Genomic DNA, 27,577 nt, shown 5'->3' on the forward strand with positions numbered 1-27,577 from the left:
GTCAGATCTCAGCTGAAGATTAAAGGGATACTTCCGGATCTTTGACATGGGGCCTCATTTCCTAGTTTTCCAGAGTGTTGCTGAAGAGTTTCGTGGCGCTAGGCTAGTGCTAGGCTAGTGCATGTCTATGGTATCAGCTAGCCTGCATTAAAAACAGCCTGACCCGCTCCACACCTGAGGCAAATCACTTATAACAGGGGTTCTCAACCTGGGGGTCGGGACCCACTATGGGGTCGCCAGAGCATATAGATAAAATATATATGTTAATATTATTATTATGGTGTCGTAGCAAACATGCTGTTTTACCAGGGTGCCGTTATTTGTTCTAAATTTAATTCATTTTTGTTTTAGCCGTTGTTTTTTCTTTGTTTTTTAAGAGTTGTATAGTTTAACCTCTTAACTCCCGCCTGAACCGAGAGGATCTTTTTCCTCACGTCATCAGATGTGTTTTCCATCATTTTTTTGTTGGGTATTCAACTCATATTTGTAACATTTTTGTCCATTTTTTATCACATTTTTTGTCATTTTTTTAATCAATTTTTTGTCATTTTTTATATATTTTTTTTATCAATTTTTTGTCATTTTTTATCAATTTTGTGTCATTTTTTTTATCAAATTTTTGTCATTTTTTATCGATTTTTTGTCATTTTTTATCAATTTTTTGTCATTTTTTAATCCATTTTTTATCAATTTTTTGTCATTTTTTAATCAATTTTTTATCAATTTTTTGTCATTTTTTAATCAATTTTTTATCAATTTTTTATCAATTTTTTATCAATTTTTTTGTCATTTTTGATCAATTTTTTGTCATTTTTTAATCAATTTTTTATCAATTTTTCTTCATTTTTTAATAAATTTTTTATCAATTTTTTGTCATTTTTTTATCAATTTTTTATCAATTTTTTTGTCATTTTTGATCAATTTTTTGTCATTTTTTAATCAATTTTTTATCAATTTTTTGTCATTTTTGAATCTATTTTTAGTCATTTTATTTATCACATTTTTATCATTTTTTTGTAATTTTTTCGTCCATTTTTATCAATTTTTCATCATTTTTCGTCACATTTTTGTCAATTTTTCGTCACTTTTTTTTGTCAACGTTTTCTCACTTTTTCTCACATTTCCATCATTGTTTTCGTCTCAGTTCTGTCTCTATTTTCACACCTTTTTCCCAGAAGCTTTTGGATTGGGGTAAAGCCAAACTGGAGAAAATGTGCTCGGTTCAGGTGGGAGTTAAGGGGTTAATGTCTGACCCATGGTCTGACCCGGGTGGGGGTCACGATCCTAATTAACTGTTATAATGGGGGTCGCGGCTCCGAAAGGTTGAGAACCACTGACTTATAACACCAGACTAACCATATGAATGTCTGAGGAGACGTTACATGCGGTGTAAGTAATAAACACTTTTTTTCTGGGAGCTACTTCGTTGTGCGGAATTTTTTCTTTCTCTTCATCGTCTACTTTGGTCTTTGGACACTATTAAGAATGGAATAGTCTCTAGAGTAGTATAGTAAACTAGAGTCTTAGAATCTGTCATATTTACATCGCGACATTAAAAGGTTGTTTTAGGGGGAAAAAAACAACATTCTTTTTGTTTAAATACCTATTATTAACCTCTTAAAACCCGCTTGAACCGAGAGGATCTTTTTCCTCACGTTATTAGATTTTTTTTCCATAATTTTTTGTTGGGTTTTCAACTCATTTTTGTAACTTTTTCGTTATTTTTTTCGTCATTTTTTTTGTCATTTTTTGGTCAATTTTTTAATCAAATATTTATCACATTTTTGTATTTTTTTGTGTCAAATTTTCTCAAATTTTTGTCATTATTTGTCCAATTTTTGTAACTTTTTTGTCAAAGATTTATCACATTTTTGTCATTTTTTGCTACATTTTTATAATTTTCTGTCAATTTTTTATCACATTTTGTCATTTTTTTTGGTCACATTTTTGTCATTTTTTCATCGTTTTTTTGGACATTTTTGTGACATTTTTTCCACTTTTTCATCCATTTTTCGTCACTTTTTTGTCATTGTTTTCGTCTCAGTTTTGTCGCTATTTTCACACCTTTTTTCCAGAAGCTTTTGGATTGGGGTAAAGCCAAACTGGAGAAAAAGGTGCTCGGTTCAGGTGGGAGTTAGGTATTTACACACAAAAAAAAAGTTATTGTTGTACCTACTGTCTCTCTAAATGAACCTTTAAACATTTTTTGAAACAAAAAGACAATAAATGTAATAAAAGAAAAGAGGAACTTTGTAGATGTTCATTAATGTGCACTGTCCATATCAAATAATAATAATTTTCTATAAACTGTCAGGATTTAGTCTTTGGCTTGTGAAGCAAACATTTGTTCGGCCATTTTAAAATAGACTTAATATGAATAATAAAGTGATTGGTGGGGGTGTCATGGTGACCACCTCACAAACTAGTAAAAGGTTTGGTGGTCTTTGGGAGAGCGACTTCTCAGAAAGTTTTATTCATTTATTCATGGAGTATATTTTCCATGTAGATCTGTCTGGTGTTATGGTGGAACATTATTATGATGATTATGATGATTATGATGATTATGATGATTATGATGTAAGACTAACACTGGGGCAAAGCTTGAAATGTTTCGTTTGTGCAGCACAGGTGGTCACACTATTCACTAAATACTGTTACTCGTTACTCTTGAGTAAATATTCTCTGCTTAACCTCTTAACTCCCGCCTGAACCGAGAGCATTTTCCCCAGTTTAGCTTTACCCAAATCCTGTAGGCCAGTGTAACACCTCATTTGAAAGCTAAGATCTACAAAACTCATCTGAATGGATCTTTTTCCTCACGTCATCTGATTTTTTTCCATCTTGTTTGGGGGGTATTCAACAATTTTGTAGCTTTTTTGTCATTTTTTAAATAATTTTTTGTCGCATTTTGTCACATTTTTTGGTCATTTTTTGTCATATTTTTTGTTTTGTTTTTTATAAATTTTTTTTCATTTTTTGTCACATTTTAGTCATTTTTTTGGACAATTTTTTGTCACATTTTTTGTCTTTTTAAATAATTTTTTTGTCATTTTTTAAAAAAAAAAATCACATTTTTTGTCTTTTTTTTTAATCAATTTTTTGTCACATTTTTTGTCACATTTTTGTCATTTTTTAATCAATTTTTTGTCACATTTTTTGTCTTTTTTAAATATTTTTTTTGTCATTTTTTGTCATTTTTTGTCGTTTTTTCACATTTTTTGTCTTTTTTTTAATCAACTTTTTGTCATTTTTTGTCATTTTTTCTCACATTTTTAGTCTTTTTTTAATCAATTTTTTGTCATTTTTTGTCATTTTTTTCTCATTTTTTGTTTTTTTTAATCAATTTTTTGTCATTTTTTGTCACATTTTTGTTTCATCTTTTGTCATTTTTTCATCACTTTTTTGTCAATGTTTTCTCACTTTTTTGTCACATCTTCATCATTGTTTTCATCTCAGTTCTGTCGCCATCTCCACACCTTTTTTCCAGCACCTTTTGGATTGGGGTAAAGCCAAACCGGAGAAAACGCGCTCGGTTCAGGTGGGAGTTAAGGGCTTAAAATGGAATAGAGCTTTATGAATGAAACAAGTCAGCATATACTTACCGTCATCTTCCGGAAGAGGGCGCTGCCGCATCACCAGAGCATCATGTGATTCCACCAACCAATCAGGAGGCGCCACCGAGTCACGTGCCAAAACTGCAGCAGATTTGAATCGGGGGCAGTGTTTTCGTCTCCTCCGAGCACAAAATAACGATTATCAGAAACATAACCGCCTCAGGTTCGTATTTACGGATTTAAACGAAGTCCTCGCAGCTTCACGCGCTTGTTCTTTGGAAACCGCGTTAAAAAGCGGTGATTTTTAGGCGTTACTGAGCTAGCTAACCGTCAGTCTCCCCGTTAGCCGTCATGCTAACTTCAAATCTTTCTGACTTTTTGCACACAGATGAAATAGCGAACGACATTGTGGGTAAATGTCAGAATTTAATGTAGATTTGTTTATCCCACAGCCTGGACTGGGTCAGAGAAGAAGCAGAAGCAGCATGGACCGCGGAGCTAACACGAACAGCGGTGAGTTTGTTTGTGACAATCCTTCAAAGTGTAACAAACCTTCATCTGTGTGTTTTGTCTTGTTTAGATGTGGTTTTTCTGACGGATGAAAAGTTTGACTTTGACGTGTCTCTGTCACCGGCCAGGTCAGTGAGCAACGCCTCTTCTCATGATGAATTCAAGTGTCATTAAAGTAAACTTTGTGTGAGAATCAGGTGTTAAAAGAGGATCCTGTGTCAGTGTAATGGCGTCTCTGCCCTTAGAGCCAAAACTAACAAAGCAGAAATACAGTTTTGTACAGTAGAGTCCAGAGTTCAGAGTTATTGGGTTTGTTCCTGCCAGATTTCCTGTACTCATCAACATTGTATTTGTAAACAAAGTAAGAGTGGATGCCCAGGCTCAATTTCTAGAATATTTTTCTCATCATAAAACAAGAAAGAAACACTAAATTTATGCAAATAAAAAGCTAGAATTAAGCAAAATGTCAGCAGTGAAAATAGCAACAAAACAAGGATGAAAATGTGAAAAAAGTGAGAAAAAATTGACAAAAAAATGACAAAAAGTGACAAAAAAATGACAAAAAAGTGACAAAAAAATGACAAAAAATTGACAAAAAAATGACAAAAAAAAATGACAAAAATTGACAAAAAAGTGACAAAAAAAAATTCTGCCAATGGGGTCAGCATTTTTTTCTTGCTAAGAATTCTTATTTCTTATTTCGTTTGTTTGTTTGTTTGTTTGTTTGTTTGTTTGTTAACTTTATTGTCCCCGTAGGGAAATTTGTTTCATTTCATGTTTTTCTTATCATAAACCAAGAAAGAAACTCTAAATTTAAGCAAATAATAAGCTAGAATTAAGCAAAATGTCCTCAGAAAAATAGCAGTGAAAATAGCAACAAAACTGAGACGAAAACAAGGATGAAAATGTGAAAAATTGACAAAAAGCGACAAAAAAAATGACGAAAAAGTGACAAAAAAAATGACAAAAAGTGACAAAAAAATATGACACAAATTGACAAAAAATGGAGGGGAAAACAAGACATTCTGCCAATGGGGTCAGCGGGGTTTTTTTCTTGCTAAGAATTCTTATTTCCAGAATATTTTTCTCATCATAAAACAAGAAAGAAACACTAAATTTAAGCAAATAAATAAAGCTAGAATTAAGCAAAATGTCCTCAGAAAAATAGCAGTGAAAATAGCAACAAAACTGAGACGAAAACAAGGATGAAAATGTGAAAAAAGTGAGAAAAAATTGACAAAAAATGGACCAAAAAAAAAGACAAAAATTTACAAACAATGGAAGGGAAAACATCTTAAAACAAGGCATTTTGTTTCGTTTTAAGGAAAAAGTTCTGCCAATGGTGTCAGCATTTTCTTCTTGCTAAGAATTCTTATTTCTAGAATATTTTTCTCATCATAAAACAAGAAAGAAACACTAAATTTAAGCAAATAAAAAGCTAGAATTAAACAAAATGTCCTCAGAAAAATAGCAGTGAAAATGGCAACAAAACTGAGACGAAAACAAGGATGAAAATGTGAAAAAAGTGAGAAAAAAATTGAGAAAAATGGTCAAAAAATGGACAAAAAGTGACAAAAAAATTGGCCAAAAAATGACCAAAAAGTGACAAAAATGGAAGGGAAAACATCTTAAAACTAGACATTTTGTTTCGTTTTAAGGAAAAAATTCTGCCAATGGGGTCAGTGTTTTCTTCTTGCTAAGAATTCTTTTTTCTAGAATATTTTTCTCATCATAAAACACGAAAGAAACACTAAATTTAAGCAAATAAATAACTAGAATTAAGCAAAATGTCCTCAGAAAAATAGCAGTGAAAATAGCAACAAAACTGAGACGAAAACAAGGATGAAAATGTGAAAAATTGTCAAAAAATGGACAAAAAGTAAACAAAAAAAATTGACAAAAAGTGACAAAAAATGGAAGGGAAAAACATCTTAAAACAAGACATTTTGTTTCGTTTTAAGGAAAAAATTCTGCCAATGGGGTCAGCATTATTTTCTTGCTAAGAATTCTGATTTTTAGAATATTTTTCTCATCATAAAACAAGAAAGAAACACTAAATTTATGCAAATAAAGCTGAAATTAAGCAAAATGTCTCAGAAAATTGAATAATTTAAGGAAAACATTCTTATTTAGTGAAAAATTGTGGATATTTTACTTAAATGTTGCTTGATTTAAGTAAAATGTTCTAAATTTAACACATTTTTGAGCAAAATGTTCTTAATAAGTACTAATATGTAAGGTAATACTGTCCGCGTCCATGATGTGGAGCCAGGCTGATGGTCAGAATCACCTGCTGGAGGATTCACCTATTGTACATGTTTTTAGTGGCAGACACGGGGAGAACATGCTCCACACAGAAAGGCCTCGTCCTGGTGGGAATCGAACCCAGGACCTTCGAGCTGTGAAGCTGAGGCTCTAACCGCTGTGCCACCGAGCCGCCCACTTTAAAGAATGGAATGTTTTATCTCTCTGTGAGAAGCAGTTCTTACATTAATTCCTTTGTCTAAAACTGAAGAAGATTCAAAAAGTTTTTCTTTCTTGTTACAAGAAAAGTGAGCATGTTTTTTGGCAAATTTATCTGAACAAGAAATGGCTAGATTTTAATTCCTAAATTAATTCCTAGATTTTTTTTCTCAATAAAACTTTGCTTTTTAGGGAAAAAATAAACTTATTTCTTAAAGTAAGACATTTTTTACTTGCTTAGAATCCTCTTTTTGCACTGTCGTGGGCCTCCTATACTAATCTAAACTTTCTGAATGAAGCTGAATCATAACGGGACAACACTGGCTCACTTGGTTAGAGTGTTTGTCTTTGGATCCAAAGGTCAATGGTTTGAATCCCAGGTGGTGTTTTTGGGCAAGACACTTAACCCGGCGTGCCTGTGTGTGAGTGAGTAAAAGGTTATGGTCCGTCAGTCTGCCCCGGCCTGGCTTGTTCTGGAGTAAATTAACCCCTTAACTCCCACCTGAACCGAGCACATTTTCTATCCAAAAGCTTCTGGAAAATAGCAACAAAACTGAGACGAAAACAAGGATGAAAATGTGAAAAAAGTGACAAAAAATGTACAAAAAAAGACAAAAAAAGACAAAAATTTGACGGAAAAAAAATTCGAAAATTTGACAAAGTCACGAAAACCTTTTTTTTTATTAATTTATGTATTTTTCCCTATTATTTTCTATGTTTTTATTTTTCTATTTTTAGTTAATTTCCTTTTTTTTCCTTTTTCTTTTTTGTTCTTCTTTTTTTTAATCTTTTTTCTTCTTTTTTTATATTGTTCTTTTTCTTTTTGTTACCCTTTTATCCCTTTTTTTGGTTTCTTTTTTTTTTCTTTTGTTCTTTTTTTCTTCTTTGTTTTTTTTTTTTTTGTGTATTTAAAAAAAAAACAGTTATTCTCTTTTTTTTCTTTTTGTTTTCTTTTTTTCCTTTCTTCTTTGTTCTTTTTTTTCTTCTTTTTCTTTTTTTCTTCTTTTTCTTTTCTTTTTTTTCTTCTTTTTTTTCTTTTTCTTTTTTCTTTTTCTTTTTCTCAATGAAAAACACCTAAAACAATAGAGGAACAAAGTGTGGTTTGCCTTGAGAGACTCACCTCCTCTCAGGCTTTACAGGGAGTAGGGACATGTCCTGGAGATGTTGACTAAAGATTTTATTGCCAATTCATTGATGAGTGTTAGCTGTAGAGCGAGGGGTGGAAGCACAGGGATGGGAGGAAGTTCAGCTTTCTGATAACCTGGTGGATAAATCTGTTCTTCAGTCGACTGGACCTGACCCGTGGATTTCGCAACCAAATATAAGATTTACATCGGCTTCTCATCCAAATTCATTCTTCCATCACTCACTGCAAAAAATGAACTTTTCTGTCTTTAGCCGGTCATTAGGAGCTTGTTTTTGAAATTGCAGAGAAGTTTAAAGGTTCGAGAGTGAATCACATCATGCGCAAAAATACAAATTTGTCACTGCGTTTTCCTAGAACCATCCACCCTGATTTGTGTCCCTGTTTTTCCAGCTCCGCGGGGGAGGACCTGGACGATGAGGTGTTTGTGGGACCCGTGGGCCACAGAGAGCGCTGCCTTTCTGTGAACGTCGTGTCTCGGGTGGAAAGCTGCTGCGTCCGCTCGAGCTGGAGCCCTCTGTCCGGAGACCAGCTCGACGCCATCTGCGAAGAAGCCCAGAAAGTGGCCACTCAGCTCCAGAGTTCAGAGCAGCCCGAATCCGAGAACACTGACCCGAACTGCGCCACTTTACAAAAGAATGAGTTCGTTAACGCTTCAGAGGCCGAGCTGAGCGTGCTCTGTGGCCCGCCTCCGACTGTGCTGAGCCCCATCAAGAGGCAGACGTTTTGCGTGCGGGACAGTCCTTTGAAAGAGCTGCCACCCGCATTCCAAAAGCAGATTTTAAAAGCCCGTTGCCCCAGAACAAGCGTAGGAAGTCGGACGAGTTGCAGACCCGCCGGAAGGCCGCAAACCACCCAGCATCCTGTCGCTTCCAGGCCCACGAAGAGCAGCTCCAGTCCGGTCACGGCGGTGAAAGCTCAGGCCAGGGTGTCGCTCAGAGGCAGGAGCTCAATGGGAGTGAGCGTCTTACCCAGCCGACCCACAGCGCCCAAAGCTCCTCAATCCAGCCACAGAAACCCGGCTGACAGGAGCAGACTGCAGCCGCCCAGTAAGGCAAGTAACGGTCACTGCACAACACGGCGGGACAGCCTCGTTTATATACGGGGCAGTAAAGATCATTAAGAGTCTTTGAATTCGGGCGTTCTGCTCTCCCAAAATTCCACCCGATGGGCGGGGGGAGCGATAAAAAAAAACATCCGTCGTTGCCTATTTCACTTCCGGTTGATTTAATGTAAAGGTGAATATGGTTCACAAGCGACTGACAGGGCCTGAATTGCGTGAAAGGTTGAAGAGAAAGGGTGTTTCGAGTGTGGGGAAACTAAAGGAGGAATTGTTGTTGCGAGTTGAAGGAGCGGATGGTGTTTATGAAGATTTAGAAGAAGATGAGAGCGAGCAGAGCGAACGAAAAGGTCTGTGTGTGAGTGAAAGACGGAGACAATGTGAATGAAGTTCAGCTGAGAGGGAAGAATGTGATGATGTGATGATGAATGATCTTCAACTATATCTATACACACGATCTGCACAAGGATCTCCCCAGTATTTAAGCTCATGTCCAGCCCATACGTCAGAATAAAGGACTGTTATTTGTGCCAGTGGACAATGGTTATTCCAGGTTAGCCCCGTTAGCTTAGCCCCGTTAGCTTGTTACAATCGCCTACAGCTCATTGTTGATGAAAAGTCTGCAATAAACCACAAATGCATCAAGCCCGGCTCAGTGTGTGATCATCTCAAAGGCTGCTTTATAAAGTTACTGCTTTATTTACGTTATTATTGCATAATACTTGTTTTCACCGGATCTATGCGCTGCTAAGGAGCTAGTTAGCTCCGGGCGAGCGGTTAGCAGCTCGGCTACGGACTTATTTTCTGACATGGCTGATGTTCTCACGGTGAAAACACAGACACGATAAAGTTGTTTTGGGCAGAGAGATAATCAGAGGCTGTCAGTGCTTTTTACTACAGTCTCCCAGGGACGGCTCACAGACCCCTGGGTTTGTTATCCGGCCCGGCCTTCGGGGCTCCGAGCCGGGCGGGGACCGTACAGCGGGGCTAAAAGTGTCCGCTGAAGGCAGGAGGGGGGGCGGGAGGTACGAGCCCCAAATGTAGGGAGTCGGAACAGTCGAAGTCTGCATCATAAAATATCAGCTACAGGATTGTATTCCTCTCATAGCAGAAGATGAAGCAGCAGAGCGAACGAAAACGCTCCAGCAGAACCGGAACTTGCGAAGACTATCTGTCACCCATAATGCACCGCAAAATTCAGTCGCTCCCCCGCCCATCGGATGAAATTTTGGGAGAGCAGAACGCCCGAATTAAAGCCTTGGCTGTCATTGAGTTGGATTTAGTCTGGCATATCTAAATTTGTTGGAAAAATAACAACATTTTTCAAATCTGTTTACTGCTTAACCTCTTAACTCCCGCCTGAACCGAGAGGATCTTTTTCCTCACGTCATCAGATTTTTTTTCCATCATTTTTTTGTTGGGTATTCAACTCATTTTTGTAACTTTTTTGGTCATTTTTTGTCACATTTTGGTCATTTTTTAGTAATTTTTCATCAATTTTTCGTCATTTTTTTGTCACATTTCCATCATTTTTTTCGTCTCAGTTTTGTTGCTATTTTCACAGTTTTTTTCCAGAAGCTTTTGGATTGGGGTAAAGCCAAACTGGAGAAAATGTGCTCGGTTCAGGTGGGATGCAAGATGCAAGTTGGCCATGTTTTGCTCCTCATATCTGTAACTGCAGCCTCTATATTAAGCTCGGGCATGACGGCACTTCGGACCTGAAGTAACAACTTTTAGAACGACAGTGCAGGATTTTAGAGGCAGTTGTGGTGAACAGGTCTGGGTTCATTCTACACTTTAGGACATGGCTGGAACATGTAGGAGGAGGAAAACACATTTTAAAACTCTGTATAGTCCCTTTAAGTTCTGCACGAAAAAAGCCTTAACCCTAAAACACATTTCACAACAGTTCTGTCAAAAACTGTGCACAACTTTTTGCTCAAGTTGTATCCAAACTCCCTCTCATTCCTGTTTGCTGGAATGTGTGCGAATCTGACTGTTTGGCATCAAAATGGCTTTTGAGAAAACTAGCTTTACACTCGTGGTTTGAAAGATGCGTGGTGTTTCTGGCTCTTCACATATTTTTACTACTTTCAGGCCAAATGTCCACATTCTGTCATGTTTTTCAGCCAATGACAATAAACACAAAACTAAATCATGCTTGGAGGAGAGAGTAACAGGCCAAAAAAATACATCACAGTTTTCTGAGAGCCAGGAGGGTTACACGTTTAAGTTAACCCTGAACCGAGCACATTTTCTCCAGCTTGGCTTTACCCCAATCCAAAAGCTTCTGGAAAAAAGCAACAAAACTGAGACGAAAACAATGATGGAAATGTGACAAAAAAGCGAGAAAACATTGACAAAAAAGTGACGAAAAATGTATGAAAAAGTGGCAAAAATGTCACAAGAAATTGACAAAAAAGTTACATAAATTTGACAAAAAATTTATTTAAAAAAATGTGACAAAAAATGACAAAAAAGTTACAAAAATGAGTTGAATACCCAACAACGGTTGTCACATTTTTGTTGAATTTTTGCCACATTTTTCTTGAATTTTTGCCACATTTTTGTCGAATTTTTGTCACATTTTTGTCGAATTTTTGTCACATTTTTGTTGAATTTTTGTCACATTTTTGTAGAATTTTTTGCCACATTTTTGTCACATTTTTGTCACATTTTTGTTGAATTTTTTGTCACATTTTTTTCACATTTTTGTCGAATTTTTGACACATTTTTGTTGAATTTTTGACACATTTTTGTTGAATTTTTTGCCACATTTTTGTCACATTTTTGTTGAATTTTTGACACATTTTTGTTGAATTTTTGTCACATTTTTGTTGAATATTTGTCACATTTTTGTCTAATTTTTGTTGAATTTTTGACACATTTTTGTCTAATTTTTGTCACTCTTTGGTTGAACTTTTGTCACATTTTTATTGCGTTTCCATCCTTGCTTTCTTCTTTTTTTTGTGTGGCTATTTTAGTGTTTTTTCCCCAGAAGCTTTCTGATTGGGGTAAAGCCAAACTGGAGAAAATGGGATCCGTTCAGGTGGGAGTTAAGAGGTTAGGTTATGGCTCTAAAACACTAAACTTAGTCTTATTGAGTAGAAAAGCCTTTAACGTCACCGGCTGCTTTTCTGTAACGCAGTTGTCGACCAGTTGGCGGCGCAGTCCGGCCTCCAGCAGGAACGGCTCGTGCGAGGATCTTCTGTCGGACTCGGCGAGCGTCGCATCTGACGTCAGCGACTGCTCCCTCAACTCCAACAGCTCTTTAGGCAAACACGCCCTGGCTCCGCCCACAAAGGTGAGGTCGTCCCGGCGAGTGTGGGGGATGTCAGGAATATCACGCTCATCTTTTTTCCTCTTGTGTGAAACCAGAGTCAGGGCGTTCGGACGCGCTCGGGAGTGAAGCCGCCTTCTGAAGGCAGCAGACCCAAGACCTCCTCTTCCTCCTCATCCGTGTCCAGCTTCAACTCCAGCTACTCCCAGTCTCCGGCCAACAAAGGTGCGCTCATCCATCCTGAAGAAGCAAATACAAATCTGGTCAGAGATTTAGAAACCAAAAAGTGACAAAAATTCAACAGAAAAGTGACAAAAATTCAACAAAAATCTGACAAAAATTCAACAGAAAAGTGACAAAAATTCAACAAAAATCTGACAAAATTCAACAAAAATGGGACAAAAATTCAACAAAAAAGTGACAAAAATCTGACAAAAATTCTACAAAAATCTGACAAAAATTCAACAGAAATGTGACAAAAATGTGACAAAAATTCAACAAAAAAGTGACAAAAATTCAACAAAAATGTGACAAAAATTCAGCAAAAATGTGACAAAAATTCAACAAAAATGTGACAAAAATTCAACAAAAAAGTGACAAAAATTCAAAAGAAAAGTGACAAAAATTTGACAAAAATTCAACAAAAATGTGACAAAAATTCAACAAAAAAGTGACAAAGAACAAAGCATAAAAAAGGTGACACAACACAGCAACAATGCAAAGAAAAAGATCAGTTTTGTGGGTCTTAGCTTTCAAATGAGGTGTTACACATTCGTTTTCGGCGGGTGGTAAGAGGTTAAATAAGATTCAAACTGGCATTAAATCTTAAATCCGTGTCCAGCTTCAACTCCAGCTACTCCCAGTCTCCGGCCAACAAAGGTGCGCTCATCCATCCTGAAGAAGCAAATACAAATCTGGTCAGATTTAGAAACCGCAAATTAGCCTATGGAGTAGGGCTGTGCAATTAATCGAAATTATATTACGATTTCGATTACAACAGTAAACGATCACAAAATTAGCATATTTTTTTTCTATATTTAAAAAAAAAAACATTTTTTTTTCTTTGGCAATTTTTTTTTGTAAAGCAGACTTGCATTTTTTCAGGCCGCTGGGATTATTTTCCCTTCGCTTTTCTCGTGCCACGGCTCATGCTTTTGCCTCACATAAAAACAAACGGCGCTGTGTGATGATGTCATCAGGCCGCGCTGCTCAGTTTACTTGCGCAGGTGTGAGGGCCGGCCAGCAGGGGGCAGGTGTGAAACAGGGACCTCTCTTTAATCAAGGCGTACTTGAAATCATTTGTACTTTTATGACTGTTCAGAAAACATTAAGTGCAGTGTTTTGATTAATAAATAAATAAAATCAAGATAGACTTTTTTTTAAAGGCAACAAATAATCGTTTGAATAATCGTGATTTCAATTATGACAAAAATAATCGTGATTATTATTTTTTCAATAATCGAGCAGCTCTAGTTCATATTGTGGAAAAGTAGCTCGTCAGGTGAATAAAGGTTGGAGACCCCTGGCCTTTACCCACCTCCAACCCTTCTCAGATATAGAGTTTATTTGTCAAATATAACATCAATAAATTGGCTTCAGCTCCATCTTAAAGTGACACCACCACCACCTCCTCCATGACCAGGTTCTCTCGTCTCTCGTGCAGGTAGACGGAGTTCTTCTCAGACCTCGCTCTCCTCGATGCCTCAGACCAAACCGGCCCTGACCCAGAAGCGTCGCTCTGTGGCCGTTCAGCCGCCGAACCCGCCCCTCGCCGCAGCGGGACGGAGGTCACTGAGCGCCCAACCCCGAAAGCCCTCAAACCCCACCCCCCTGACCCACAAGAACTCAAACCCCACCCCCCTGAGGAGACCCGCGTCCCCCGCTCAAACCCCCGTACGCAGGGGCTCGGAGCAGACCGGCCCCCACGCAGCAAAGATCCACATCAGCGGAGCCAAGAGCAAAGCCAAACCACAGGCCCTGGTGCTGCCCACTCCCAACGGGGCGCTGCGAGGTGGGTGGATGCAGCGTACTGTAACTTTAAAGCAAAACAATCATGAGAACGTTCACTTTAATGAGCCTCTACAGAAACATATGCTTTACATGTAAGAGATTTCGAACTGTGCTGCTTCTGTTTTGTTTTTAATTGCCTTTTTATGACTCAGAAAAGAGCGATATTTCATGTATGTCTGATTAAACATTGTATTTGAATTGAAAGGATAATTGTTGAAAAGATTCTGTGGTGATTATTTTCCAGGTTCCTCGACTCCAGACGCCTCAAACATGATGAAACCGAAGAGGCTGATGTCTGTCAGATCTGTCGACAGGTGAACTTTTTACTTAACACTTTGTAATAATGAAGAAGAATTATAGGGCCTTTAATAACAAAGAATGAAAGAGGAAGATATTTAACCTCTTAACCCCTTAACCCCCGCCTGAACCGAGCACATTTTTCTCCAGTTTGGCTTTACCCCAATCCAAAAGTTTCTGGAAAAAAGGTGAGAAAATAGCAACAAAACTGAGACGAAAACAATGATGGAAATGTGACAAAAAAGTGATGAAAAATGTATGAAAAAATGACAAAAAATTGACGAAAAAATTACAAAAAAATGTCAATGTGACGAAAAATTGACGAAAAAATGACAAAAATGTGACAAAAAAATGACAAAAATGTGATAAAAAATGACAAAAATGTGATAAAAAAATGACAAAAATGTGATAAAAAAATGACAAAAATGTGATAAAAAAAAATGACAAAAATGTGACAAAAAAAGCTACAAAAATGAGTTGAAAACCCAACAAAAAAATGACAAAAATTAGACAAAAAAGTGACAAAAAAATGACAAAAATGTGACAAAAAAATGACAAAAATGTGATAAAAAATGTGACAAAAAAATGACAAAAATGTGATAAAAATGTGACAAAAAAATGACAAGAATGTGATAAAAAATGTGACAAAAAAATGACAAAAATGTGACAAAAAAATGACAAAAATGTGACAAATGTGACAAAAAAATGACAAAAATGTGACAAAAAAATGACAAAAATGTGACAAAAAATTTACGAAAAAATGACAAAAATGTGACAAAAAAATGACAAAAGTGATAAAAAATGTGACAAAAAAATGACAAAAATGTGACAAAAAATGACAAAAATGTGATAAAAAAAATTACAAAAAATGACAAAAAAATGACAAAAAATGACAAAAATGTGACAAAAAAATGACAAAAATGTGATAAAAAAATGACAAAAATGTGACAAAAAAATGACAAAAATGTGATTAAAAAAAATGACAAAAATGTGACAAAAAAAGCTACAAAATGAGTTGAAAACCCAACAAAAAAATGACAAAAATTAGACAAAAAAGTGACAAAAAAATGACAAAAATGTGACAAAAAAATGACAAAAATGTGATAAAAAATGTGACAAAAAAATGACAAAAATGTGATAAAAATGTGACAAAAAAATGACAAGAATGTGATAAAAAATGTGACAAAAAAATGACAAAAATGTGACAAAAAAATGACAAAAATGTGACAAATGTGACAAAAAAATGACAAAAATGTGACAAAAAAATGACAAAAATGTGACAAAAAATTTACGAAAAAATGACAAAAATGTGACAAAAAAATGACAAAAATGTGATAAAAAATGTGACAAAAAAATGACAAAAATGTGACAAAAAAATGACAAGAATGTGATAAAAAAATGACAAAAATGTGACAAAAAATGACAAAAATGTGATAAAAAAATGACAAAAAAATGACAAAAAAATGACAAAAAATGACAAAAATGTGACAAAAAAATGACAAAATGTGACAAAAAAGTTACAAAAATGAGTTGAATACCCAACAAAAAAATGACAAAAAAAAATCTGATGACGTGAGGAAAAAGATCCTCTCGGTTCAGGTTCCTTTACCTCCTCATTTGAAAGCTAAGACCCGCAAAACTGATGTAAACGGATTGTTTTCCTCACTTTTGTTATGTTTTGTCGGTTTTCGCTGTGTTTTCATCCTATTTTGTTGCTGTTTTGACGCTTTGTTCAAGGCGTTTTTAGATTTGGGTAAAGAAAATGCACTGTTTAATCATAATAACAATGCAAAATGCTAGAAAACTAACCTGAAACTTCATGAAAATCCGGTCCAGTGCCTTTAATTCTAACAGTGATCCGTAAACTGCTCTCCACAGTCTCCCTCCGAAGCCTGCTCTCTCCACGCCCTCTGGTGGCAGCAGCGGTGCACTACAGCTGAAAGCCCGCAGACCCTCAGCGCTGCCCACTCCTCTGAGGTCCAGACCCTCGGGAATCCCTCAGGCCACGCCCACCAGGCAGATCCGCCCCGTCAGAGCGCCGCCCACCCCCAGCGCCGCCCCTAACAGGTAAAACGCTGTCGCAACCGCATCACTAAAGCAGATGTTCTCCCCAGAGAGAGAGAGAACATCTGCTGAGACTCAGATCCCAGGTTTTGCAAAGGACTGGTGGTAAATAGTTTCTTGTAGCAGGCTCATATTCAGCTCAACGGGTTTTAAATTATGATGTTCCCTCATGTGTTGTTTTGTTTGATCCGTGCATGATTTTTGTGTAATCTTTGTCTGTCCTGAGTGCAAAAGCTGGCCCTATGCCTCGTCTAAACCTTGATCTGAAAGCCACAATCTCCTCGTTCCTCACCAGTGAAGGCTCATCTTATCTGCCTTTGCACCGCTCAGATTCTTGTGCATTTTACGCCCAGTCAAGGCAGGGTGAGAGACGGAGGTTCAGCGTCTTCCACAGCCAGCCCGTGGAGGCCGTTCCTGCTGCTTAGATCTTTTCCGAAACCACTTCCTCCTCCCTTTTCCTGCCCACTTCCACCAATTCCTCTGTGAAGGCACTTTCAGTAGAGACTTGGAGCTGTGGCTTTCAGACAGACTTACGGACCACAGTGGATCATAGTGGACCACAGTGGACCATAGTGGACCACAGTGGACAGGGGGACGGCAGGACCTGGGATCTGCCTGACACAGACACCGCCACATTTTAAATCAATTATATTCGTCTTGAAATCGCAGGGAAAAGTTTCAAAACGGTGTTGATGTTAAAGGAACAGGCCAGCGTTTTTCCACACTGAGATATGTTCTTACCTGAGCTGTGACGAGTTCTTTAGGACCTGTCTGATCTTCAGTCACGTAAACACAGCGCAGACGGCGTTAGCATTTAGCCTCTCCCTCTCTCCTCTATAGCTCCTCTACTAACAGGATGAGCCTTTGGTGCAGAAACAACTGAAGTTTAAGCCACTTGACAGTAACAAAGATAAAAAGCTGTGTCAGGGACGATTTGATCCCGACTTGTTCATAAAGGAAAGGGCAGCGGGAACAAAGCTTTTCTTAAAACGGTTCCTGTGGCTTATTGGCATCAAAAACCGACGCCCAGACGGAAACAATCGAAACTCTGAATGCAAAGGCTGCTCAGGGTCTTTACGAGGCTTCATCCTCTCCGTCTGTCCTGCAGAAAGTCCAAACTGGTCTGAGGCCGAGGACTTTACTTGACCACTTGACCAGATGATTCAGGGCGTTTCTGTTTCTAACAGAAGAGCTCCCGTACCAGGCGACCAGGCAGAGCTCGGGTCGCTTCGATAGAAAAGTGTCATCACAGTTTAATCTACATGAAAGAAAGACAGTTTCCGAATACAATACAGTCGTCGGTGACCCTTTATACAAACAGCAGCACAGTTTTCATTAAATTCAGTTTGCAATCTGTAATTGTTCCAAGATACCTGTGGGACTCCACACACTCCACTTTATATATGTTACAACATGTGGGAGAGCGCTCTTCCTGAAGTCGATGATCATAAGAGAAGATAAGACTCATCACACAATATGAATGCTGTATTGTTCAATTATTCTACCTTATTTTGATTGTGTAGAAATCTGGGGTAATGCATATCTTAGCAACATAATGCCTTTATTTCTATTACAGAAAAGAGCCATTGTATTATTTTCACAGCAGGATTTAGAGACCACACAAAGCCACTCTTCATCAGGTCAGGATTATTCAAATTTAAAGACATTGTAGAAGAAACTCTATTAGTGATGTTACCAAACACACACACACACGAAAACCAAGCAATTTTCAGAAAAACACAATAATAAAGAGTGCAGTTCATCGTGCACTGAAGTGTTGTTGTGATCTTCTTGTGAGGTGTCCCCCCCATGGGAAAATGTACACAAAGCTGACCTGTCTGGTCTGGTGATCAACCATAAAACTGCCTCAGTGTTTATGGGTTTCATGTCTGGCTTGGCGAGTGTCTCCTCTCCCAGTTTGCTTTTCTGGGAGGAGGGTCCACAAAGGAGGGAAAACTGGGAGTGAAGGAGGGTCCACAAAGGAGGGATAACTGGGAGTGAAGGAGGGTCCACAAAGGAGGGATAACTGGGAGTGAAGGAGGGTCCACAAAGGAGGGATAACTGGGAGTGAAGGAGGGTCCACAAAGGAGGGAAAACTGGGAGTGAAGGAGTGCGAAACTTCAGACTCTGTCAGTCTCACTCATGTGTTCACACATGTTTGATCATTTATTCAGTTTTTCCACAAATCATCCTTTTCTACTGCTCATAATAAATCACCAAAGACAAACTGTTTGATCTGGTAGCAGTAGTAGTAGTATAAAAATATGAGTAAAAAAAATAAAAATAAAAATTAAAAAAAATAAGTTAAAAAAATACAAAAGTTGAAAAATAAAAAGTTTAAAAAAATAAAAAGTAAAAAAATAAAAAGTAAAAAAAATAAAACATTAAAAAAAAAAAAACATTTAAAAAATAAAAAGTAAAAAAATAAAAAGTTAAAAAAATACAAAGTAAAAATAATAAAAGGTACAAATTAACAAAAAGTCCAAATAATAAACATATTAAACATATTGAATAAAAATCATAAAAATAATGATGAAAAATAAAATAAATAAATAATAATAATACATCAAACTTGTATAGCGCTTTTTTGAAGGTTGGTAGTGAGTCCGAGTTTCTAATGGGCTGTGGGAGTGAGCTCCAGAGGGTGGGGGCGGCGATAGTAAAGGCTCGGTCCGGCGGTTAGTGCGGGTGATGGGAGTGAGGGGTTGGTGTTGTTGCAGGAGCTCAGTGAGGAAGGCAATATCTTGAATGTTCATATATCTTCACAATAACGATATATCTGTCGGCCCCACACCCGCCTCACATGTCCGGCTTCACGACGTACACAATGTGCTTTAACCGGAGACGGACCGTCTGAGGACACACGAGCAGGTGTTCTGAGGTCTCCATCTGTGCAGTTTCCTCTCAGGAGTCAACACAAGACGATGCTTTTTACATTACATCTTCATCAGGGTCATTTCTGTATAGCAGCCGTTCCCACAGGCCGGAGCATCGCGCCCCCTCGTGAATCTGAAGAACGCACGGCACGGCAGTTTCCCCCAAAAGGATCGTTTTACTACTTCCTCAGATTCCATGGCTGAAATTCCCAATCCTTATTTTCCTCCATGTCCATTACGTTTGCTGAAGCCTGTGAAACTTGGAAGCTTAACCTCTTAACTCCCGCCTGAACCCAGAGCATTTTCTCCAGTTCAGCTTTACCCAAATCCTGTAGGCCAGTGTAACGCCTCATTTGAAAGCTAAGACTTACAAAACTAAATTGATCTTTTTCCTCACGTCATCAGATTTTTTTTCATCACTTTTTCGATTTTTTTTGTCACTTTTTTTGTCACTTTTTTGTCAAATTGTTCGCATTTTTGATCAAATTCTTATCACTTTTTTGTCAATTTTTTCTACATTTCGTCAAATTTTTTGTCAATTTTTGTGATTTTTTTCGTCCATTTTTTTCTCCGTTTATCGTCAAAATTTTCTCACTTTTTTGTCCATTTTTTGTCACTTTTTCATCCATTTTTTCTCATTTTTTTAATCAAATTCTTATCACTTTTTTGTCAATTTTATCTACATTCTTCGTCAAATTTTTTGTCAATTTTTGTGATTTTTTTCGTCCATTTTTTTCTCAATTTTTCGTCAAAATTTTCTCACTTTTTTGTAATTTTTTTGTCACTTTTTCATCCATTTTTTCTCACTTTTTTATCAAATTCTTTGTCAATTTTTTTTGTCAATTTTTGTCATTTTTTGTCACTTTTTCATCCATTTTTTCGCATTTTTTTAAATCAAATTCTTATCACTTTTTTGTCCATTTTTTCTAAATTTTTCGTCAAAATTTTCTAACTTTTTTGTCAAATATTTTGTCCATTTTTGTGAATTTTTTGTCACTATTTCATCCATTTTTTGTCCATTTTTTGTCAAAATGTTCTCACTTTTTTGCAAATTTTTTGTCAATTTTTGTCATTTTTTGTCACATTTTCGTCACTTTTTCGTCAAATTGTTTGCATTTATTTGTCAAATTCGTATCACTTTTTCATCCATTTTTTCTCATTTTTTTATCAAATTCTTTGTCCATTTTTTTTGTCAATTTTTGTCATTTTTTGTCACTTTTTCATCCATTTTTTCGCATTTTTTTTAATCAAATTCTTATCACTTTTTTGTCCATTTTTTCTAAATTTTTCGTCAAAATTTTCTAACTTTTTTGTCAAATATTTTGTCCATTTTTGTGAATTTTTTGTCACTATTTCATCCATTTTTTGTCCATTTTTTGTCAAAATGTTCTCACTTTTTTGCAAATTTTTTGTCAATTTTTGTCATTTTTTGTCACATTTTCGTCACTTTTTCGTCAAATTGTTTGCATTTATTTGTCAAATTCGTATCACTTTTTTGTCCATTTTTTCTACATTTTTCGTCAAAATTTTCTCACTTTTTTGTCAAATTTTTTCGTCCATTTTAGTCATTTTTTCGTCAATTTTTTGTCAATTTTTTGTCAATTTTTGTCATTTTTTCGTCCATTTTTTCCTCACTTTTTACACATTTTCATCCTTGTTTTCATCCTTGTTTTGTTGCTATTTTCACACCTGAATGTTTTTAAGCCACATGTGCAGGATGTGTTGGTGATGACGTTGACTGTGCTTTTCTCTAGTTTCACTCCCCCTGAAAGCGAAACCCCGGAGTCTGCGGAGATTCCCGTCATTCAGCCTTTCAACCTGGAGGAAGAGGAGGAGCCAGAGCAACGCCCGCCCACACCCGCAAAACCAGACCAATCGGAGAGCTCCTCCGCACCTGTAACGCTTTGTCCTGGCCAATCAGAGGCGAGGAAAGAGACGGAACAGGAGCAGACGAAAGAAACCATCAGTAAAACGCAACCGGAGGTGAGGAAGAACGTTCTAGAATACTGCGATAAGTGATGACAGCCTTCGTACGGGAATAAAATGTCTAAAGGTTAATTCACAGCCATTAACCTCTTCAGTTCAGCTTTACCCAAATCCTGTAGGCCAGTGTAACACCTCATTTGAAAGCTAAGACCTACAAAACTGAATTGATCTTTTTCCTCACGTCATTTTTTTGTCCATTTTTTGTCACTTTTTCGTCAAATTATTCACATTTTTTTGTCAAATTCTTATCACTTTTTTGTTACTTTTTTGCAATTTTTTCGTCAAAATTTTCTCAATTTTTTTAAATTTTTTTGGTCACTTTTTCGTCAAATTATTCGCACTCTTTTGTCAAATTCTTATCATTTTTTTGTCCATTTTCTGTCACTTTTTCGTCAATTTTTTCTCAATTTTTCGTCAAAATTTTCTCATTTTTTGTCACATTTTGGTAAATTTTTTGTCACTTTTTCGTCCATTTTTCGTCAAAATTTTCTAATTTTTTGTCACTTTTTTGTCAAATTTTTATCAACTTTTTCTTCAACATTTTCTCAATTTTTGGTCAAATTTTTGTCAATTTTTCCCTCAATTTTTCGTCAAAATTTTCACTTTTTTGTCAAATTTTTGTCCATTTTTTGTCACTCTTTCGTCAAATTCTTATCACTTTTTTGTCAATTTTTTGTCACTTTTTCGTCCATTTTTTTCTCAATTTTTTGTCATTTTTTTGTCCATTTTTTGTAAATTTTGTGTCACTTTTTCGTCAATTTGTTCTCACTTTTTTCACATTTTCATCCGTTTTCGTCTGAGTTTTGTTCCTATTTTCACCCCTTTTTTCCAGAAGCTTTTGGATTGGGGTAAAGCTGGAGAAAATGCTCTCGGTTCAGGTGGGAGCTCAGGGGTTAAACGTCCTGTTGCTGTTTGGGGGGGACAGGCCGATTCTCATCAAACCAGTTCATTTACGTGTTTCTTGTTGAAAGTGCTTAGACACATGTTTTGTTGTTGGAGGTTTTGCTGTTGGACCTCCCGACTCCCGCCCTCCGGCCCCAGGAGAAGCTGCTCATCGACCTCAGGAACACCCCAGACCTGATGCGGACCAAGACCTCAGCCGCCGAGGTACCACCGCACTAACACCCTGCCCTGTCCTAACACAGCCCTCATCCTGGACTGGACAGCTGCCGATATCCGATATAAACCGATACCAAAAGACTTCCTGAAACTGTGAGGGAGAAGTCAATGTTATATATCAGTTATATGTATTCGTAAACTGTTATCAGTCCCTCCAGAACGGCTGCAACTTTCCCACATCTATTCCAATAATCAACCATTTCCTTCACAACCATTCCTTAACTCCGCCCCTTCTGCACAGTTTAAGTGAGTTTCTGATCAGTTGAATCCATTACTTGCTTTGTTTGCTCCCAGCGCCGCGGGTTTAAGTCATTGGGCCTGAAGCAACGCCCTCTCACTCGCCCTGGTCTGACTAAAAGAGACGAGATCATAGATGTAATATAATAAAGATGAGCGGGTCCCATTCAGCCCTATTCATTGTAAAGGTCCTGAGTCCTGTGTGAACCTTAAAGGAATAGGCCACCGTTTTTACATACTGAGATATGTTCTTACCTAACCTTAGTTGCATTAATATATCCCCGTCTGGTCTTTGTCCGTGCGCTCACACATACGCAGCCTCTCCCACATGTCATATAGCTCCAAAAAAGCTCACGATAGAAGCTACCAAGCTCTTCCACGTGTTCCCTATTTAAATACAGTTACGTGAAGTGTTTTCATGCGAAGTATATTAACACAGAAATGTAACATGTCGATTTTATAAGCAGATAAAAAGGGGGACTATATTGTGAGGCGTAATGATACAGGAGCAGTAACTCCTAAAGACTCCCCCGCTCACTTCCGTCAGTAGAAGCTGCGTGACTTGTAGAGCAGCAGAGAACAGTAGAAGAAGCGTGGATAACTTGTGAACGATGCCTTTTACGTGCATTGTGCCGGGCTGTGATAACAAGCAGAAAGTATATAGTGCAGTAATGTTTCACAGATTTCCAACTCACCCCGGACGACAACACAGGACTCAGGAGCTCCACCATGAGGTAGGAATGCGCAGCACTTTCCGAAAATATATTTTCTGCTTGTTGTAAAAGGCTCTGTACAAGTCACGCAGCTTCTATTGACGGAAGTGAGCGGAGGAGTTACTGCGCGGACGTTTTACTCCTCGTATCATTACGCCTCACAATATAGTCCCCCTTTTTATCTGCTTATAAAATCCACATGCTACATTTCTGTGTAAATATAACTTTATTTAAATAGGGAACACGTGGAAGAGCTTGGTAGCTTCTATCGTGAGCTTTTTTGGAGCTATGTGACATGTGGGAGAGGCTGCGTATGTGCTCCGTTTGACAGAGCGCACGGACAAAGACCAGACGGGGATATATTAACTCGGCTAAAGTGAGGTAAGAGCAGATCTCAGTATGTAAAAACGGTGGCCTATTCCTTTAAAGGGGGGGTATTATGCAAAATCGACTTTTTCAAGCTTTACATCATGTTATTAAGTCATTCCCTCATTAAAACCATGCCTGAAGTGTTGCCTTGGCACATTCACGTATTTTCGAGTAATCTGTAGACACTCTGATGGCGGCCATTTTAGGGATAAAACGCCTGATTCCTTCAGGGAACGCTTCGACCTCCAGGATACGCCTCCGACCTTTCGTCACCAGCCGAGTAACCAACCACTGCTCCTCAGCAGAACCCCCTCCCCGCAGTGTCCAGCCCTAAGATGTAAACAGAGTCATCATGGAGGATTAGCTTCATGTGTTGTGAACCGGAGCCACAGCAGACTTTTACAAAGACACATCAGTGTTTCTGTTACCGAAACACCCAGGATTAAAACCGGTGACAAGAACACTTATTTCAGTGTCTAGTTCTGCGCTGGGCCTTGATGATGCACAGAGCCTCCGGAGAAAGCTAATGCTAAGCTAAACCTCGAGTCATCACGTGAAAACGAGAAATATGCACACATAAAGTCAATAAAACCACCACACACATAAAGAACCGTTTAACAATGATCACACACGGAGCCAGGCTTGTTGATTTGGAAGTTTATTGCTCACATTTCATCTACAATGGGTCATAGCCGAGTGGCTTTCTCCCGGAGCTAACAAGCTAGCCGCGACAAGCTAACGGGAAAATTCACTGAAAACAAGCAGCATATTATGCATTGAAAACGTCACTAAAACAGGCAACTGCTTGAAGCAGCCTTTATGATGATCACACACGGAGCCTGGCTTGTTGATTTCGTAGTTTATTGCTCACATTTCATCTACAGTGAGTCGTAGCCGAGTGGTTTTCTCCCGGAGCTAAGGCACTATTAGCCGCGACAAGCTAACAACCTTCACCTTCACAACATTCATTGAAAACAGGCAGCATATTATGCACAAATAACGTCAATAAAGCAGCAACTACTCGAAGCAGCCTTTACGATGATCACACAATGAGCCTGGCTTTACACATTTGTGGTTTATTACAGACTTTTCATCAACAATGAGCTGTAGTCGATTATAACAAGCTAACGGGTAACCTCGAAAAACCATTGTCCACCTGCACAGATAATGTCCGTCTTTGAATCGTATGGGCTCCTGCAGATCCTGGTGTCGTCCATGGGGGTATAGTTAGAGATCCATAGGACATGGCAGATGCAAAGAGAAGCCTCCAAACCGCAGTTATTTTTCAGGCAAGAGCCCCTTCCAAGCGTCCGGTGTGGAAGGTTCGTCTCCAAATCATAACCTGTGTGGCCATTGTTCACAAAGTGATAAACAGTAGCTCCTTTCCAACAATAAAAATTAAAATGCACCGATCGTAGTTTCAATACTGTGGAGACAACGAGCGCAGTGTTGTTGTGATGCCACAGACAGCGTGTGGAGGGGGCGTGTCGGAAAGGGTCAGAGGTTCTCAAAGAGACAGGGGCCTATTTCAAGTCATTTGCTACCGCCATTTTGAAAGAGCAATTTTATACAAGGCAGTTATTCTAATTTACTGCATTTACAGACCAACAGAAGGTTTCGTCATCATTGTAGTGTGATATAGACTGGTGCTGTGTGGCTGAAAAAAGCATAATACCCCCTCTTTAAGCTCGTGCATGACGACACTTCAGACCCGAAGTAACAGCTTTCTGAGTGCAGGATTTTAGAGGCAGTTGTGGTGAACAGGTCTGAGCTCATTCTACATGAGGACATGGCAGCGGGAGGAAAATACATCATTCAAACATTTTTAAACTCTATATAGTCCTTTTAACAGAGCGCGTGTGCTCCTACTGCCGTCTGTCCGAGTTTTATTACTCTGCTCTAGGGCTGCTCGATTATTGAAAAAATAATAATCACGATTATTTTTGTCATAATTGAAATCACGATTATTCAAACGATTATTTGTTGCCTTTAAAAAATCCATCAAAAAAGTGACAAAAATCCAGCAAAAAAAGTACAAAAATCCATCAGAAAGACAAAAATCCATCAAAAAGACAAAAATCCATAAAAAAAGACAAAAATCCATCAAAAAAAAAGACAAAAATCCATCAAAAAAGTGACAAAATTCCATCAAAAAAAATGACAAAAATTCAGCAAAAAAATGACAAAAATTCAGCAAAAAAAGTGACAAAATTCCATCAAAAAAGTGACAAAAATCCATCAAAAAAAAGGGACAAAAATCCATCAAAAAAGACAAAAATCCATCAAAAACATGACAAAAATCCAGCAAATAAATTGACAAAAATTCAGCAAAAAAAGACAAAAATCCATCAAAAAAGTGACAAAAATCCATCAAAAAATGACTAAAATCCAGCAAAAAAAATGACAAAAATTCAGCAAAAAAAGACAAAAATCCAGCAAAAAAGTGACAAAAATCCACCAAAAAAATGACAAAAATCCAGCAAAAAAATGACAAAAAAACAGCAAAAAAATGACAAAAAAAAGCAAAAAAATGACAAAAATCCAGCAAAAAAGTGACAAAAAAACAGCAAAAAAGTGACAAAAAAAAGCAAAAAAATGACAAAAAAACAGCAAAAAAGTGACAAAAATCCATCAAAAAAAATGACAAAAATTCAGAAAAAAATGACAAAAATCCAGCAAAAAAGTGACAAAAATCCAGCAAAAAAGTGACAAAAATTCAGCAAAAAAAGACAAAAATCCAGCAGAAAAAAGTGACAAAAATCCATCAGAAAAAGACAAAAATCCATCAAAAAGACAAAAATCCATCAAAAAGACAAAAATCCATCAAAAAAAAGACAAAAATCCATCAAAAAAAAGACAAAAATCCATCAAAAAGACAAAAATCCATCAGAAAAAGACAAAAATCCATCAAAAAAAATGACAAAAATTAAGCAAAAAAGTGACAAAAATCCATCAAAAAAATGACAAAAATCCATCAAAAAAGTGACAAAAATCCATCAAAAAAAAGACAAAAATTCAGCAAAAAAAAAGACAAAAATCCATCAAAAAAGTGACAAAAATTAAAAATTAGAAGAAAAAAAAATTAAAAAAAAAAAAAATGATAAGCGATTTTTTGCGATTATGCTAATTTTGTAATCGTTTACTGTTGTAATCTAAATCGTAATCGAATTTCGATTAATTGCACAGCCCTACTCTGCTCCTGGATCTTTGTTTGGCTTTAATCTGACTAAATCCCCGTGATGCGGCGGCGTTTTTGTGAGGGGCTGGTTCTTTCTTTAGGAGTCGCTGCTGCTGAACCGGAGCCGAATCTCGATGTGTGAAATAAACATTCGTCTCTAGGTCCGTTCAGTTTTATTTCCCCCTCATATACAGCATAACAATTCAATTAATCATGAACATTTCTCATTTTTCCTGCACTGGTTTATGAAAAGCACAGACATTTTAGAGTCCAAACATCATGGTCCTGCTTCTTCGGATCAAAAGATGAAGTTTGTCGTAGCTTTATCAAATCTCGAGACAGAGTTTTAAACCTTTTACTGTGGACTTAAGCAGATTCTGTTCGTTTCAGCTGATCGACCTGAGCTCGCCTCTGATCAAGTGGAGTCCGGTGGAGAAAAAGGAGACAGAAGCTCCGCTCATCAACCTCTCCTTCTGAGTCGCAGATCCTGGACCCCAGAGCTAAAGCGTTAAAGAAACCAGCAGCTTTGTTTTATACTCAAAATATCCTGATCTGACTGTTTTTATCAGTGTTTAAATAACTGTCTTTGTCTGTAGACCGAGCTGCTGAACGTGGGAAATGCTTTAATCATTATTTCAGTATCTTTTTTAATGGTACATAAAAAAAAATCACACGAAAATCTGCTTTTCTTCGTTCATGCCAGGAAGTTTCAAAATG

At 37.2% G+C, this 27,577-nt stretch overlaps 1 protein-coding gene across 1 annotated transcript; it reads left to right on the top strand.

The window, feature by feature from the left end:
* The first annotated feature begins 4,036 nt into the window (after positions 1 to 4,036).
* Positions 4,037 to 27,352, top strand: gtse1 (G-2 and S-phase expressed 1). The gene is made up of 11 exons (XM_079560008.1): positions 4,037 to 4,067; positions 4,135 to 4,192; positions 8,065 to 8,725; positions 11,880 to 12,035; positions 12,110 to 12,236; positions 13,675 to 14,022; positions 14,266 to 14,335; positions 16,197 to 16,385; positions 21,013 to 21,241; positions 22,244 to 22,351; positions 27,251 to 27,352. Exons 1-11 carry the CDS (start codon positions 4,040 to 4,042, stop codon positions 27,335 to 27,337), a joined length of 2,061 nt encoding a protein of 686 aa, XP_079416134.1. The 5' UTR covers positions 4,037 to 4,039; the 3' UTR covers positions 27,338 to 27,352.
* Positions 27,353 to 27,577: the final 225 nt, after the last annotated feature.

Source organism: Gobius niger (genome assembly GCF_951799975.1).
Source record: "Gobius niger genome assembly, chromosome: 7".
Lineage (NCBI taxonomy): Eukaryota > Metazoa > Chordata > Actinopteri > Gobiiformes > Gobiidae > Gobius > Gobius niger.